At 39.8% G+C, this 18,316-nt stretch overlaps 1 protein-coding gene across 1 annotated transcript; it reads right to left on the bottom strand.

Moving 5' to 3' along the window:
- Positions 1-16,412: 16,412 nt before the first annotated feature.
- LOC114470211 (serine/threonine-protein kinase pim-1-like) lies at positions 16,413-17,763 on the bottom strand. The gene has a single exon (XM_028458250.1). It carries the CDS (start codon positions 17,717-17,719, stop codon positions 16,457-16,459), a length of 1,263 nt encoding a protein of 420 aa, XP_028314051.1. The 5' UTR covers positions 17,720-17,763; the 3' UTR covers positions 16,413-16,456.
- Between the last annotated feature and the right edge of the window lie 553 nt (positions 17,764-18,316).

Raw genomic sequence — 18,316 nt, 5'->3', positions numbered from 1 at the left:
AACAAGACAAGACCAAGAGTGTTAGAAATGTCACACTACGTACAACACACTCATTGAGTATTTAATGTAATGTAAATGTATTTCTGTTCAGTGTTGTAACTTTGCTGCCTCTTCGCCAGGACTCCCTTGAAAAAGAGGTTTTTAATCTCAACGGGATTTTTTTCCTGGTTAAATAAAGGTTAAATAAAAAATAAATAAATTAAAAAAAAAATACTATCTACTAAATACTATTAGTATGATTAAGATGATGAGCGTTCCCACTTAAGTATACTTCCATGTTTCCCAAGATGCATTTAGAACCTATATCGTTAAAAACCTTGTTCACACTGAAGCTAAATATCTGTTGATTCTCCACCTTTACTTTGAAAGTTCTGAAAACATTTGAAGTGAGAAAGTGACCAAGTAGAATATCAACATGTGCTCATTTGATCCATAAAACTCACAGAAATACATTTAATGCCAAAATTTCTGAGATTTTCACAGACCCTCCATTGTGCTACTGACTATACTTCCTGTTAACTTCAAAATAAGAGCCCGATTTACAAAAAGGTTTTAAAAAAAAAAAAAAAAAACTAATGAAAGACAAGAAGAGATTCTTTTATTTTAAAAAGGATGTTTGATTTTTAGCTTGAAGCTGGTCCCAGGACCATTTTACAATCCGTTCCCAATGCATCTTGTGACGGTTGAGTATGACTAGTATGCCCACCGTGCATACTTAATAAATGTCCCCATATAGCATACATTCTGGTATTTCTCACATACTCAATCTTTTCATACTATCTAATGTGAACACGCTACATACTCATTTTGTCCTCACACTTGGTATGAGTAGTACGTTAGTGTGAGTAGTATGTTAGTATGAGTGTGAGTAGTACATTAGTGTGAGTAGTATGTTAGTATGAGTAGTACATTAGTGTGAGTAGTACGTTAGGATGAGTAGTACGTTAGGATTAGTACGTTAGTATGAGTAGTACGTTAGGATGAGTAGTGTGTTAGTATTAGTAGTACGTTAGTGTGAGTAGTACGCTAGTATGAGTAGTACGTTAGTGTAAGTAGTACGTTAGTATGAGTAGTACATTAGTATGAGTAGTATGTTAGGATGAGTAGTGTGTTAGTATGAGTAGTACATTAGTATGAGTAGTACGTTAGGATGAGTAGTGTGTTAGTATGAGTAGTACATTAGTATGAGTAGTACGTTAGGATGAGTAGTGTGTTAGTATGAGTAGTACATTAGTATGAGTAGTACGTTAGGATGAGTAGTGTGTTAGTATGAGTAGTACATTAGTATGAGTAGTATGTTAGGATGAGTAGTGTGTTAGTATGAGTAGTACATTAGTATGAGTAGTACGTTAGTATGAGTAGTACGTTAGTATGAGTAGTACGTTAGTATGAGTGGTACGTTAGGATGAGTAGTGCGTTAGTATGAGTAGTACGTTAGTGTGAGTAGTACGTTAGTATGAGTAGTACGTTAGGATGAGTAGTGCGTTAATATGAGTAGTACGTTAGTATGAGTAGTACGTTAGGATGAGTAGTGCGTTAGTATGAGTAGTACGTTAGGATGAGTAGTGCGTTAATATGAGTAGTACGTTAGTATGAGTAGTACGTTAGTGTGAGTAGTACGTTAGTATGAGTAGTACGTTAGGATGAGTAGTGCGTTAATATGAGTAGTACGTTAGTATGAGTAGTACGTTAGTATAAGTAGTACGTTAATATGAGTAGTACGTTAGTATGAGTAGTACGTTAGTGTGAGTAGTACGTTAGTATAAGTCGTACGTTAATATGAGTAGTACGTTAGTATGAATAGTACGTTAAGATGATATTTAAAACACAGACCAAGACTTTTAGGAGTCGATACCAAGTCAAGACCATGACCTTAAAAATTTTTTCAAAAACCACGACAAGGTTGAACAGTTCAACAGCATTCTGTCTATAATTTAAGGATATTTTTAATACATTTGGCAAACAAAAACAACATGTAAAAATCTCATGACAAATTTGTTCAACTAAGTTCTTGCAGAAAAAGAAACACTTGTTTGTATTTAAAAACCCCACTGATAAGTCCAGAATTGTTATTTTTTATATAAATATCTGATAACAAAAAGCCAAAACATGTATCTGTGACTAGAAATAAGAAGGACTGATGTTTTTTTGCAGGCGTTTGACACATAAGGCCCTTAGAACAGTCATTGAGCTATTGATAAATTACAACATGAAATAATCAGCGACTTATCACATCAATGTGTTTGTTTTTCACCATTTTTCACGCTATGCTATCAAAGATTAACATTGTGTGTAGTGCAATGTACAATATATTACATAAATAAGTTGTTATTGTCCATAAGGAAACATCTACTCCTCGTAATAGTATTTTTTTTAAAAAATTTAAACTCAAGGCTTACAGATCATGAAATATTCATTAAATATACACTTAAATAAATAACTGTTAGAGTTTGCATCGCATGGTCCCATGCTGACGCTGAGCTTTTTATTTTTGTCTGTTGTCATGGAGATGATGAGTTTTAGACCAGATGATGGAAACTTCCTACATTCTAATAATTATCCAGTGGCTGCTTTGTTTTCTAATCCCTCTCTGAACCTCCATGGAGGTTTTATCATCCAGGAGGATCTTCCAGTATTTGTCTCCTTCAATCCCTCTTAGACTTTAGTCTCTCTTCTCTTTTCCTCGTGTGTGACGATTTTGTCAAAACAAAGCCACATCTTTAATGATTTGTCACGTGTTGATGACGATAATTATGTGATACTGGATGTGAAAACAACTCATTAACTTTCAGAAACTGCTAGAATTTCTCTGATAAAGCAAATATTAGTGGAGTTACGGTCATTTAAATTAACTTGTTCTCCTAGATGCATTCAGGGTCCCTGGGAAACTTGGACATTTTGATGTGAAAAGAGGACATGTCTGTGTAAATCCAGACGTTTTGTCCACCTGTACAACACTATTGAATAAAGTTAACATGCATTATTGGCATAAAATGAACCCTGGCGTTTTCTATCCAGTCCTCTACATTATCACTACATTATCAGTGACACCAATAGAAGCTGTGATTAAATCAGCGATTTTTTTTATTTAACCTTTATTTAACCAGGAAAAAAATCCCATTGAGATTAAAAACCTCTTTTTCAAGGGAGTCCTGGCCAAGAGGCAGCAAAGTTACAACACTGAACAGAAATACATTTACATTACATTAAAATGACAGGATAACATAAGAATCAAATAAAACAATTACAGACAACTGAGGCAGTCTCAAATTCTCTCAGTTTCATTTTAAAAGCATTCAAGGATAACAATTCAGTCAACTTCCAGTCTCTTTGCAGTGTGTTCCAAGCACAAGGAGCTGCATGTGCAAAGGCTTTTTTCCCCAGCTCTGTGCGGGCAAAAGGAACTGTGAGCAACAGCTGATCATTGGATCTCAGTGTATAAGTGTTTGTGCTTCTCTTAGTAAGTAATGTACAGATGTAAGAGGGCAGTAATCCAAGGAGAGCCTTATAAATAAAAGTAAACCAATGACACTGCCTCCTAGTGTACAGGGATGGCCATCCCACCTGAGAGTACAGCTCACAGTGATGTGTCTTGGCTCTACAGTTTGTGATGAACCTCAGAGCAGAATGATAAACAGAGTCCACCATCAGAAGACATGTACAAGAAGCATTCATATAAAAAAGGTCACCATAATCTAACACAGATAAGAATGTGGCAGAGACAAGGCGCTTCTTTACACCAAAAGAAAAACATGTCTTGTTGCGGAAGAAGAATCCTAGTTTAAGTTTTAATTTCCTCACAAGTTTGTCAATGAAAAGTTTAAAAGTGATGCTCAACATGTGGCTCTTTATGTCTTAATTTTAATAATTATTTCCCCACAAAACCTTAAAATGGGAAACTTTTTAAACCTCTTTTTATCTATTTCCTTTTTCCCATTTTTGCCTTTTCATATTTTTTGACACTTTTATCCAATTTTTTACATTTTGCCTTTTTTTCACTATTGTTCAGTGTTGGGAACGTTACTTTAAAAAAGTAATTAGTTATAGTTACTCACTACCTATTAAAAAAAGTAACTGCGTTAGTAACTAAATTACTCTATAATAAAAGTAACTCATTACCAAGGAAAGTAAATATTTGCCTTATTAAAAAAAAAAGTTGCTATACGTCAAATAACTCATATTTTTTAGATGCGTGTGTCGTGAGGTGCTTCATTAATTTTGAGTTGCTTACAACGAATGTGTGTGTGTGTGTGTGTGTGTGTGTGTGTGTGTGTGTGTGTGTGTGTGTGTGTGTGTGTGTGCGTGCGTGTGTGCGCGTGTGTGTGCGTGTGTGTGTGTGTGTCGCGGGTGCTGGCACGTCGCCTAAGCCAATCATAATCGCTCACCTTGTTTTTAACCCGCCTCCTCCCTACAGCTGAGTCAGAAGCCGGAGATGCTTTCGGATAACCTTTTATTTAATCAATGTATGTAACGCACCGCATTTAACGTTCAGTAACGATAATGGTGTAAAAAGTAATTAGTTAGATTACCCCGTTACTGAAAAACAAACGCCGTTACATAACGCCGTTATTTTAAATGCCGTTATTCCAAAAATGTTTGCCACATTTTGCCTATTTAGGCTACCCTTTGCCATTACATATTACATATTACATAGTTCCTCTTTGTTGACCCATTTTTCGTCACTCAACACTCTATGTTTGGCCACTTGTTTCTATGTCTGCCTCCACTCAGAGTAACGGTGTACTTTGAATCGATGGCTCTCCGGGACGATGCCAGTCCACCCCTGCCTCAACCAATAGATTTCAGTTCAGAAGTAGAATTAGAAACTCAACCTTTTTCTCCTAATTATAAAGACGTAGCCTAACTGCTGTGTGCTGTGTCGTCTTAAATAAAAGTGGTCCACTCAGGATACGCAGAGCTGCACAGCACATACTGTAGGTCAGGTGAGACCAAACAAACGTTTTACATCTGTGGATTTTAGCTCTTGGAGAATCTCAGCAAAATGTTTGTGTAGTAGATGCACACAGCTGAGTGTGTATCTGCTTCCTCCACACACACCAGATTAAAATGAGACCAACTTTAATCCTGTATCATGGACACAGCAAACACTGCTGTTCAAAGAAGAGCCATCTGTTCCAAAGAAATCTGACCCGGACACCATGACCCTGTGCCACCGCCCCAGAGATATCCACTCAAAAGAGCCTCCATGTTCAAAAGCTCTCATCTACACACAAGAAAGGGTCTGTGGGGTCTGTACAAGTTATAGTACTGTTCTCCTGCAGCCAACATGGAACCACTAACACAGGTGGAAGAACCTTCACCAAAAACAGTCAATACTAATACTAAGAAAGTAATATTCTCTCCTAGAGCAGCGGTTCTCAACTTTTTCAGCCAAGAACAGTCATGTGGAGACAGGACCATCTATAAGGGGGAATAAAGGGGAGAGATTTTTGGGGTCCATCCATAAAGTCAGTAAAATGATGGTCCATTGTTCTATGAATCTGTGATAACCACATTTATTTATTCATCTAATATCCACTGTTATCCAGGAACGTTTATTATTATTATAGTCATCTTAAAGATGGAAATCTTTGTTTTAATCAGAAATAAAATGGGTTCAAAGTGTCAGTATTGGCTTAAAAGTGGCAGACATTGGGGATAGTTTTGGGGTAATGTCTTTTTAAAAGTATAGAAAAATTAGTTTAGACTGGCAAAAAAAAGTGGCATGAAAAATCCTGAATGTGGTTAAAATTGGCAAAAATAAGCATGAAATGATGAAAAGATATGGGTCATAAACATATTCATTGATTTATTTTTATTTAGTTAGTTATTTATTCCATTCACACAAATGAAACCAACATAGATTCCCCATGTACATCAAATAATATCACAGTTTTCATGCAATAAAATTAATATATTTCTGCCCGTGAACTTAATCAATACATCAATGATGATCTCACCAACCTTACCACATAAATCCACACAATTTTCACTATTCTCTCATAACCTGAAAATCACAAATTAATATTTAAAAACAGGCACATGTGACATTATAAGGGTTTATAAGTGCCGAAAACATCTTTAAAGTGGAAAAAAAATGTGAACAAGACGCATTAAAATTTGATGGAGAAGTGTCAGAAATGACTTTGTGGTTATCACAGATTCATGGACCCCAAAAATCTCTCCCTTTATTCCCCCTTATAGATGGTCCTGTCTCCACATGACTGTTCTTCAGTGTTTGGAATAACAGCATTTTTTTTTTCAGTAAAAGGTAATCTAGCTAATTACTTTTTACGCCGTTGCAACGCCGTTATCGTTACTGAACATTAAATAAACTGTTATCAGAAAACATCCCTGGCTTCATACTCAGCTGTTGTGAGGAGGTGGGTTAAAACAAGGTGAGCGATTATGAATGTTTTTACACACACACACACACACACACACACACACACACTACAGATTTGATGAATCAGCAGAGATGGTGAGCGTAGAGCAATCTGATGAAAAGTTGTCATTTTGACGATACAAACACTACTTCATATTAATTATGGTCAACGACAAGAACGTACATGTGAAGTGTTCATTATATCCAGGAGTGAAGACACTTCAGTTGTAAGCAACTCTAATTAATGAAGCACCTCACAACACACGCATCTAAGAAATCTGAATTATTTGACTTATAGCAACTTTTTTTTTTTTTTTTAAACAGTAACGCAGATACTTTTTAATAGAGTAATTCAATTACTAACTCAGGTACTTTTTGGAACAAGTAGTGAGTAATTAAATTTAAAGTAACGTTCATGTCTGTGTTCAACCACCTTCAGCTACGAGGTTGAGAACCTCTGTTCTAGAGCAAAGGACTGTGAGTCATGAACATCTGGGCTGATGATGACCCATCTTTCTCCACTCTCCCCTGAACGTCCTCCATACTCCAGTAACAGATGCTCCTCACTGTCAAATGGCCTACAAAGCAAACTGCACCACTTCCATTCTATGTGTAGCCAGCATTAAAAATTGGATTGAGACGGATAAGATTAGATTAGGCCAGCAGGATTTTATAAAAAAAAATATGTAAAAGCCTCATTTAGGCTTTACCATAATCTCCTTTGACTGCCTGTGAGCATCAAGCCTCCCAACAGATGCCACATAGACTTTGTCCATGTTGTCTTATTCTATCTTCTCTTCTGTTTTTTGGACTGTTTGCCTTTTATTACGAGTATTATATTCTGTGTCCGTGGGGATTGAGCAGTTTCATATGGACTAAAGCTTTGGCGTGATCGTGTCTGACTCTGACCTCCTCGTTACAGCTTCACTGGCCAAAGCCACCAGCTTTTACACTGATTTCTGTTTCTTCACAGGAAGAAATCAGATTCACATCGAGCCTATAACCAAATAAAACAGAGTGCTTTCAGGAAATTGGTTTCTTTCCCATTTGTAAGGAATAAAATCAGCTTTTCCATTTTCTATAAAAGGGGTTATCCCTCTTTTTCCAGCAGTTCTACATGTGTTCAGAGCAGGGGTGGACTGGCCATCTGGCGTACCGGGCATCGTCCCGGTGGGCCGTCGACCAGAAGTGGGCCAGTCCGGTTCGCTACGTTTGTTTTTTTGTTTTTTTTGACAAGTTAGTGGAGGCAAACATGGTAACAAGTCATCAAAAATGGTCCAAAAGTGGCAAAAATGTGGCAAGAAATAAGTGTAAAGTGACTAAAATGGGCCAAAAGCAGCCAACAGTGGCCAAAAAATGGACAAATAAAGAGGAATCAGGTGATGTGTAAAGGCAAAGGTAGCTTAAATGGACAAAATGTGGCAAACAATAGTGAAAAAGGGCAAAAATGCGAAACAAAAAGAGGTAAAATGTAGGCTTAAAAAGAAAGAAGTGGTATTTAATGGGCAGAAGTTAGTTTATCGGGATGAAAAGCGGCCAAAAAAAATTAAAGAAAGGACCAAAATTGGATAAAAGTGTCAAAAAGAACTCACAAAAATGGACAAAAGTAGGAAAAAGGGATATTTACTGGCAAAAGGTAGCTAAAGTCTGGAAAAAGTGTCTGAACTTTTCAAAAAGTGCAAAAATGGGACAAACGAAAAATTGAAAAGGGGTTAAAAAGTTTTCCCCTTTTAAGGTTTTCTTTAATTAAAATTTAGACGTGAAGAGCCACATGTTGAGCATCACTGACATAATGACAGCTTCTACATGGTGTCACTGATAATGTGTGTTATTATAGGGTTCCTCTGTGGTGACAGGTCAGCATCAATCCTCCTTTTCATAAATGAGATTTAGATTGAGTTTAAACCCACGGCTTCCCCCAAACGAGTCAGTTTTAACTAAACAAATACCTTTAGTTGTGTGTAGTAATATGAGTATGTATATTCCTTAATAGGGATGGTTGCAGATACATAACAATTGATTAGATATAACTTTGTAAGCTTTGATTGAAAGACAAAGTCCATGCTACATAAATGAGCAAAGCGTTTTTTCAGCTGAAAGGCTAAGAGTTCAGGTCCAGGTCCTTCTTAGCAGAGTTTGCATGTTCTCTCTAAGTGTCGGCTTTAGGGGTGCAATGATTCATCCATCTATCTAGATCTATCTATCTATCTATCTATACTATAATGCAAGAAAGGTCTGTGCGTGTATGTGCGTGTATGTGCGTGAGTGTGTGGAGCGAATATCTCCCCGACGTGGTATCTGTTTGACCTGAAACTTCCAAATACCCCGAGTGTCTACGTGACATGCGTGCAGGTATGTCACGTGTTGAGTGTATAACATACCACCATTTAGTCCAGGTACAGTCTGTGTCATGACACCCGTTCATAGCGTGGCAGTGACTGTAGTGTTACGCTCTGAGTCAGTTCTAATGTTACGTAAACGGTGCTACATAGTGAAAGTCACCTGATTACTGCAGCTTCACTAACGACACACCTGCCACTACACCTAACTACTGAAAATAGATACGTTTAGTGAAAGTTAGGCAGGTACACATGGATGGACTGGTGGCATGAATTTAGAATGGATTCACCCCCCACAAACACACACACACACATACACACACACACACTAAACGACAACAAAAATATGAAAATGACTCAAAATACACAAAACTAAATACTTATACAAAAAATACACAAAATGACTCCTGAATCACACTACAATGGCAACAAAAACAATAATTATACAAAAAATGCACAAAAAGACAACAGAGAGATACACAAATACAAAAAACATACATTACAGAAAAATACACCAAACAAAAAAATATAAAAGTGATGATGAAGTCATGCACATGTCTCATACAATTAAACCAGGAAAATTGCACACACATTTTGCACCCGCAATTATACCCCTTATTCTCCCACATGAATACATACTTCCGACGGGTACTGTATTAGTACAATTAAACCAGGGAAATCACACACGCTTTTTTATTTTGCACCCGCAAATAAACCCCTTTAAAACACTACAGACCACAGAGTACAGAGTATGTACACCTCTTTGTACATCCAACCTTCAAACACATACTCATTTGGCCATAATTGACAACTCTACTTAAGCTCCTCCCACTATATGAATACATACTTCCGACGGGCACTGTACTAGTTAGATCTATTAATCACTTTATATTTTACCAGGTTTATATTCCACAGATTTAACCACTGATTATTTAACCTGAACAGATTCAATTGTTGATATTAATGTTGTACAGTATTATTTTTAAGTTGAAAAAGCAAGCAAGCAGAAGATCTTCAGACAAACATAGTATTGATTTTTATTTTTAAAACATATTGATTATTGAAAGTTAATTTAAACTGAAGTGTTGGTTGGACTTTATTCAAATAAAATGTGAATTTTACCTTTAAATATTGTTTACTTGTTTGTTTGTGTCCATCATTAATTTATAGACAATTCCCTCACAAGAAACATCAGGAATTTATGAAATCTCACCTGTACTGTCCAGTACAGTACCAGCTCTAGCCTCTTTGGCGCCCGAGACCAGATTTTCTTTTGGTGCCCCCTTATATGGCTTTATTTTACTGGACAGCACCAGGCCCTGACATGATACATGCCTACTGGCTTAAGAAACTCACGGCACTCCATGAGCGCTTGGCAGCACAAATGAACCAGCTGCTGAGAGATGGGAATCACTCTGAATGGTTAACCAAAGGGCGCACAATCCTGATCCTGAAGGATTCCTCAAAGGGTACAGTCCCATCCAACTATCGACCAATAACCTGCCTCTCCACAACGTGGAAGCTCATGTCCGGCACCATAGCTGCTAAAATAAGCGGGCACATGGATCAATACATGAGCACAGCTCAGAAGGGAATCGGTAAAGATACCAGAGGTGCCAATCACTAGCTCCTGGTAGACAGAACAGTCGCTCGAGACTGCAGAACTCGACATACTAACCTGAGCACTGCCTGGATTGATTACAAGAAGGCCTACGACTCAATGCCACATACTTGGATCATTGAATGCCTGGAGCTATACAACATCAACAGGACTCTAAGAGCCTTCATTGCAAACTCGATGAGGCTGTGGAAAACCACCCTTGAAGCCAATGGCAAGCCACTTGCACAAGTCTCCATCAAATGTGGCATATTCCAAGGAGACGCCCTGTCCCCACTGCTGTTCTGCATAGGTCTGAACCCCCTCAGCCAAATAATCAACAAGACTGGCTATGGATACCGACTCAGGAACGGGGCCACCATCAGTCACCTCCTCTACATAGATGACATCAAGCTGTACGCTAAGAATGAGCGAAACATCGACTCACTGATCCATACCACCCGGATATACAGTGTAGACATTGGGATGTCATTCGGACTAAATAAGTGTGGTTGGATGGTGACTAAGAGAGGGAAGGTAGTCCACACAGAAGGGGTCTCACTCCCAGAAGGAACAACAGCAGACATTGAGGACAGTTACAAGTACCTCGGAATCCCACAGGCAAATGGCAACCTCGAAGAGGTGACAAGGAAAGCGGCTACGGCCAAATACCTCCAACGAGTAAGGCAGGTCCTAAGAAGCCAGCTCAATGGCAAGAACAAGTACCGGGCAATAAACAGCTACGCCCTACCAGTAATCAGATACCCCTGCAGGAATAATAAGCTGGCCAAAGGATGAGATACAGACCACAGATGTTAAGGCGCGAAAGCTCCTAACCATGCACGGAGGGTTCCACCCCAAATCCAGCATTCTGAGACTGTACGCTAGCCAAAAGGAAGAAGGCCGAGGACTAGTGAGTGTGAGAGCCACTATCCAGGATGAAACATCCAAGATTCATAAGTACATCAAGGACAAGGCTCCAACAGATGACATGCTCAGTGAATGTCTGACAGTGGAGAACAGAAGATGAGGTGCTGGAGGTTCCATCATGGGAGGACAAGCCCCTACACAGGATGTACCACCGAAACATAACTGAAGTGGCGGATATCAAGAAATCCTACCAATGACTAGACAGAGCTGGACTAAAGGACAGCACAGAGGCACTCATCATGGCTGCACAGGAGCAGGCCTTGAGCACCAGAGCAATAGAGGCCCAGATCTACCACACCAGACAAGACCCCAGGTGTAGACTGTGCAAAGAGGCCAATGAGACAATCCAGCACATAACTGCAGGGTGTAAGATGCTGGCAGGGAAAGCTTACATGGAGCGCCATAACCAAGTGGCTGGTATAGTGTACAGGAACATCTGTGCAGAGTATGGGCTGGAAACCCCAAGGTCAAAGTGGGAAACACCTCCAAAGGTGGTAGAGAATGACCGAGCCAAGATCCTGTGGGACTTCCAGATACAGACGGACAGAATAGTAATGGAGAACCAACCAGACATTGTGGTGGTGGACAAAGAGCAGAGGAAAGCCGTGTGGTCGACATAGCAATACCAAGCGACTTCAACATCAGGAAAAAGGAACACGAGAAACTAGAGAAATACCAGGGGCTCAGAGAAGAGTTGGAGAATACCTGGAGGGTGAAGGCATCAGTGGTGCCCGTGGTCATTGGGGCACTCGGGGCAGTGACCCCCAAACTGGAGGAGTGGCTCCCAGCAGATCCCAGGAAATACATCAGACATCTCGGTCCAGAAAAGTGCAGTTCTAGGAACAGCAAAGATACTGCGCAGAACCCTCAAGCTCCCAGGCCTCTGGTTGAGGACCCAAGCTTGGAGGAAAAAAGAGACCGCCCGCGAAGGGTGAGGAAGAGTTTTTTTTTTTTAATATATATAATTATATTATTATTATTATTATAATTCTTCTTGCTTCTCTCGACGAGGTCAGTCGCACTCTCTGTTTCTCCCTCCCTTCCGTCTTATCTCTCTCCCAGCTGCTGCTTTGTCAGGTCTTGTGAAACTAACAAGAGCCTCTCTCTGCAACTCATCCAAAACCGGAATAATGGAATTAATTAGTTGGTCTCTCAGTGCTATCGATCAGATTTTTTCGACGCAAAGAACCAGGGGTGGTGACCCCGCATGTCCAAGCGGGACGTTTGCGGCTGGATACACACTTGACCCTTGGAACAAGTGGCGAGTTGTGTGTCTGTCCATCCTTTCCGTGGAAGACGTGGAGGACATCTACATGATTGGAATAATGATAGTAGGCATGCTGCTGATCGGAGCTGGTGGCTTCCTAATCTATCGAAAAGTCCGTACTACGCTGGCGACTGTTTTGGAAAAGCTGCCAGTGATTTCTGAAGGATGTAGCAGGGCTCTGAACACTCAGACTCATGTGTTGATCGATATCAAAAGCAAGCAAGAGCTGCTTTTGGATCGTCTACGCGTTATGGATAACAACTGGGAGAAGTTCGAGACCCGGCTTGGAAGTGGAAACTAGGCCATTCATTGGATTACAGCAGAGAGACCCAGGACAGAAGGCTATTGGAAATTAACATAGCCTGTATCAAATCACATTGCTTATCTCCCTTTCAGCTCCCCAGCTAGCCAAGGCTAAAGCCAAGGTTGTCTCAACTCTTATCACCAGGAAGTTTCTGCAGACGGCGGCTCTTACCCCCACTCCCTCCCCCCGCTCCTTCCCTACATTCCTCCTGGAACTGTTGATGCTGAACTTTTCCACACGTCATCTGGTTGTCAGTAACGCAGCTACAGGTCTTCAACTTCAAATGCCTCGTCGGCCATCTTTCCCCACCTCCCAACCGCAGCTGCATGGAGGCGTGGTTGCAGCGCCGACTGGCAGCACGCCCATGTCCCCAAACGGCTGGACTCCTGTTGTTCTTCCCACCTGACCCCCTCCCCCAGCCAACCTCCCACCCAACCCTTCCTACATGCCTTGTCTCGAGTTGTTTGACTGTGTCATGCTTACATTTATGTTTGCAGAAGCGGTTTTTTTCCTGGTTTCACACTGCTTTCTCTGTTTAGGGAAATCAGTTTCAAACTGGCAGTTTTTTTTTCCCCTCACCCCTCCTCTCCTCCTGTTATTGATCCCTTTTTCACCTAAATATGTGGGCGCCGCAAATGGCTGCTCCGGTGTGTTGATGTGTTTCCTTTCACTGCAACTACCTAGTCAAATTCCTCGTATTGTTCTAAACTGTACCTGGTCAATAAAAGATTCTGATTCTGATTCTGATTATTATTATCAGTGTTGTTCCATTATTGTGTATAATTATTATTACTGGTGTTGTTCCAATATTATTATTGTTTCTTTGTATGACGCTCAGTACTTCCTAATCTGGGATAAATAAAGTTTTTTTTTCTGATTCTGATCACTTCTGCCGTACTACTCAGGTAAAAGGAGTTCCTCAAGGAGTGTGTCGCCAGGACCAGAGTTGAAGAAGATACTGTAGATGCTGACCTGCTTGAACATAGATGAGTAGATATTGAGAAAGTGAGAGCCACCATTAAGGACACAGCACACACAAGGTTTGGCTGTGTTGTTGCTGACATGTTGGAATCCATCCCAGCACACCAAGCGGAGGCAGTCAAACATACAATCTACCAAGTGCTGTATGAGAATATAGAATAGAGGTCACAAAAAAGTGCAATTTGTTTTTAGTATATTTTATTTCTTTTGTTACAGTGTGTTGCAATAAAAACAGTTTTGTATTTTAAATTCACTGCAGTCCTGTATTTTCTTCATTCCTGTTCAGCGTACCTTCTGATTACATTCTCTAACAAGTTCCTGTGGTGTCCGGAACAATGACCTGAGATCATTTGGAGCTGAGAGTGCAGCAAAGCTCGTGCTTTGCTGAGACGGCTAATGTCCGACAAGTTGTTGTGGCCTGCTACCACTACCCTCCACTTACAGGATCACCCCCGTGTGTGGAGAGGAGTCTGTGAACCTGGGAGGGATGGAACTGGTTGCTGGGGAGTTGGCAGCATCTGTGCTGCTTAAATAATTGTGCAGGCCTACACAGGCCTTCACAACCTTCACAGTTTTCTGTGGGTGAAATTCCATCGTCCCAGGATTCTCCATCGTGCTGCCAGGATGCAGAAGCTGTTCTCCCTCCTGGCACGTGAGTGGTGATAGTTATAGATTTGCTGGGCATCGCTGAGGTTTTTTCATGTTAATACAATGAGATGATATGTCCTTTGTTTATCACACAAGTAGCAGAAAAACAGGAATACATATACATACATGTGCCTGTACACAGTACAGACAGAAAAAGGGAAAAATATGTTGCAAGAAAGGAAATTGCACAATAAAAATAAAAAACAGAAGATATAAGTACTGTATACAACTCTACGAATACTAGATAAAAATGAATGTTTTTCCAATGTTCAGGTTATACACAGTAGAGATAGAAGGAGGGAAAACCATGTTGGAAAAAAAGAAAAAAAAAATATGTTGTGTTTACAGTTCTCAAACAAAAACGTTTTTAACATGATCACCAACAGATACAGTATACCAGTACATCAGGTTTTGTTGAAGAGGAAATGCAGCATCAGCAGGAACACATGTGGTACAGGGACTGTAGTTCCTGGAAGGTTGGCTCCTACGATTTAAAGAGTCGACCACCTTCACTTTCTTTTCCGTCTCAGTAGTAACAAACGACAACACATTTCCTCTTCTTTGAAAAGAAAAAGGAGTAGATGCAGTTTCGCGGTCACCCCCATATTGTAAACACTGGCTACTTCTTCTACTGTACTTTTGTACCGTGGTTGGCGTGTGTTTGTATTACACTGCCCCCTGCAGTTTGGTAGCGGAAGCCGCACAAAGTATAAATGCGTTGTTTCATGCAGATTCCGTGCGTCTTATTTCTACGCAGCACGTTGATGCGTCAAGCATAAAACAGTCTTCACGAGTTGTTCACTGAGTGCACGCTCACATTGATAGCAGCAGGAAAAAGGAAGAACGTGCTGAGCTTAGCGATAGAGCGTAAACGCTCATCAGAATCATCATGGAGGGACCAGAACTGATGGACTATGATGCCAGGCCAGATGTTCAGCTGTGGTTCTCTCAGAGCAGGGGTCTGCAACCTGTGGCTCTGGGGCCTAATGTGGCCCTTTGACTCTTATTTACATTGAAATAGTTATTTTTTACAGAGACTATTAATGATTAATGAAAAATAAAATCAAGATATAACAATTTGTTAATCTAAAATAAATCACGTTGTGCAATGACTCAGCACCTTCCTACTTCACCTCCTGCACCATCTACAGACCATCAACTTTCCTGCACCTGTGACTAACCTTAAGTTTTAAATCCCTGATAAGAAACTAAACCAACAAAAACACTATTCTGGAAGAAAATACAGATTTTAATTGTGTGGGAACAGATTCATTTAACCACCAATGTACAGGTTAAATATGTATGTTTTATGTGTGGCAAATTACATTTTTTGGGCAAATTTGGTGTAATTTCATGAATTTTGTCTGAAAATTTTGAACAGTCATGGTCTAAATCAAATCCATTGATCAGTGCATCCCAATTTGTTTGTTGGATTTCATTTTTGAAGTTTTTTTGTTCAGTAGCAGCCAGTGGTTTGAATCGCTTATCATTTAATTTTCTAGACACCATTATAAAATTGTGATCAGACAATCCAGTGAGCATATTAAATGACTTCATGATCCTTTCTGGCCTATTAGTAAAAGCTAAGTCAGTTTGAGTGACTTTGTAATTCTTGTTGGGCCATTAATTACCTGAGTCATGTTCATTTCATCCACAACCTTTTTCAAACTTCTCCTTCCTTGGTTAACATCCCAATTTATGTTTAAGTCACCCATAATTATTACCTCTTTGCTATGATTTCATTGTTTTAGTAACAATTCTAGTTTCTCATAAAAATCAACATTTAATGTAAATAACTAAGGTAAAAGACATTTGCAGTGACATGGTTACATTTAAGCAAAGAAATTCCAATTTATTGTCATTTGTGACTTTTATTTCATTACATTAAAAATTGTCTTTTGCTTGAATCATAACTCCACCTCCTTGGTGGTGTTATGATTTACATGCCGGAGCACCCTCGGTGTCTGCCACGTTGTAAACAACTTTTAGGTTCATAGGGACCAGTTCACTCCAGCCAGGGATGTAGAAGTAGATCCTCTAAGGTTGGACGTTGATTTGGGTCCAAGGCCAGACACTGGCTCAAGAAGTCATTGCATTCCTTCGATACATTTTCCAGCATCTCGTTGTCTTCTTCCATGTACCACGATGTATCGAAATCGACCCTGGTACAGGTGATATGTAGCATGACTCCGATTTGCCATACCGTCGTTGCCTCGGCCATGTAAGTTTCCCCATCAATATGTTCTGGTGGTCCATATTCTGGAGTTCCATAGAACCTACTGAAGGGCTCGTTTTCCACGAAATCCCCACATCCAAAGTCTATGACTCTGATCTCAGGAGTTCCTTTGCTCCTATTAACGAGGATGTTATTCAGCTTCAAGTCCCGGTGGAAGACACCATTTTTGTGCATTAGCAATGCGGCGTTGATGATCTGTTTGAAGATGACCTTGACCTGGTCCTCTGGTATATGATTTACTTCAAATAAGTAATCTGCCCCATCCACTGTGTCCGGCGGTCGTTCCATGACGATAATCACCTCCGTCTCCAGGTGAAAGACGTCCATGAGGCCAATCATGGCGGGGTTTACAAAGCTGTCGTCACAGAGACGACCGGCCGCCTGCTCCATGAGGAACACCTCCAAGATCTCATCATAAACATTACCCTGACAGTTCACTTGAACAAACCGCATGACGTTTTTGGGGATATGTTTAATGGCCACAGGTGTAGAAGTGGACCGACATTCTCCAGCGTAAACCTCTGAAAATCCACCTTCACCGAGCAGTTTCTCTTCTTTGTATCTGCTTGTGAACTCCTCGCTGCTCCTCAGGACAGCTGAATTGTGGTGGAATGTTGTTTTTATGGCATCAGGGTGATGACAAGAATATTCCAGCACTTTAAGGAAAAAGTCATTCGAGGCTGTTGAAGATACATTAGAGTTTGAACCAGAGGAAGATGAAGGTAAAGACGGTATCGTTGCCCAGGTCCAACTCTTTGGATTTATGATGGTCCTACTACAACCAAACCCTGATGAATCTGAAGATATGTTTGACAAGTCTGGAAACAAGATGTCCTGACTGAATATTTCTTTGTCTTCAGTGTCTCCCTCATGGTGCTCATCATCCTCCTGCTGTGGTATCTGCTGTGGGATGCAGCTCCGCTCCACATCTTTGGATTTGTCCTTTTTAAACTTTTGGAAAAACTTCCTAAAGTGTCTTTTAGTGCTAAAAATAGCCCTATGTAAAAATGAGGGCTTGTTATTATTATTCATTTTTCTATTATTGTTCTTTTTGAAAAGTTTCCTCACACAGCCAAACATGGTGACAGATAAATTAGGAATAAATGAACATAAAAGGCAACAAACAACCAGTAGCATCATCGCCTCAATGACATCACAGAACATACACATCAAAATCCGACTGTTGATGATGTCATAGGTTCATTTCCTGTGAGCTTATTTCATGATAAATAATGTAAATCAAAACACAAAACGACTAAGATCACACAATAAACAACTCAAACACAAAATGACTCCATTAAGACATAAAATAACAAAAACACACAAAACAGGCTGAAGCAGGAAAATATCCTCAATTATTTTTAAACATGTATTTATTTTACATGTATCTAACAGACTTAATTTGCACTGAATGTGAAAATAACTAGTCCTTTGTAACAAAGTAACTTACCCAACACTGCATGTAAGTTACCAATGCAATAATATGCCTTGATCAACTTTAAATCATCTAAAACCCATATCTTATGATATGCAGACATATTATCAGATTATACCTGACATAAAACAGACTCTGTGGTTCAAGACATTTTTAGCCTCATTATGTTTCAGTCAACATATTTCATTCACCTA

The sequence above is a fragment of the Gouania willdenowi genome, chromosome 9, assembly GCF_900634775.1.
Source record: "Gouania willdenowi chromosome 9, fGouWil2.1, whole genome shotgun sequence".
Lineage (NCBI taxonomy): Eukaryota > Metazoa > Chordata > Actinopteri > Blenniiformes > Gobiesocidae > Gouania > Gouania willdenowi.
Note: the sequence above shows the minus strand (reverse complement) of the source record. Positions and strands in the feature narration are given on the sequence as shown.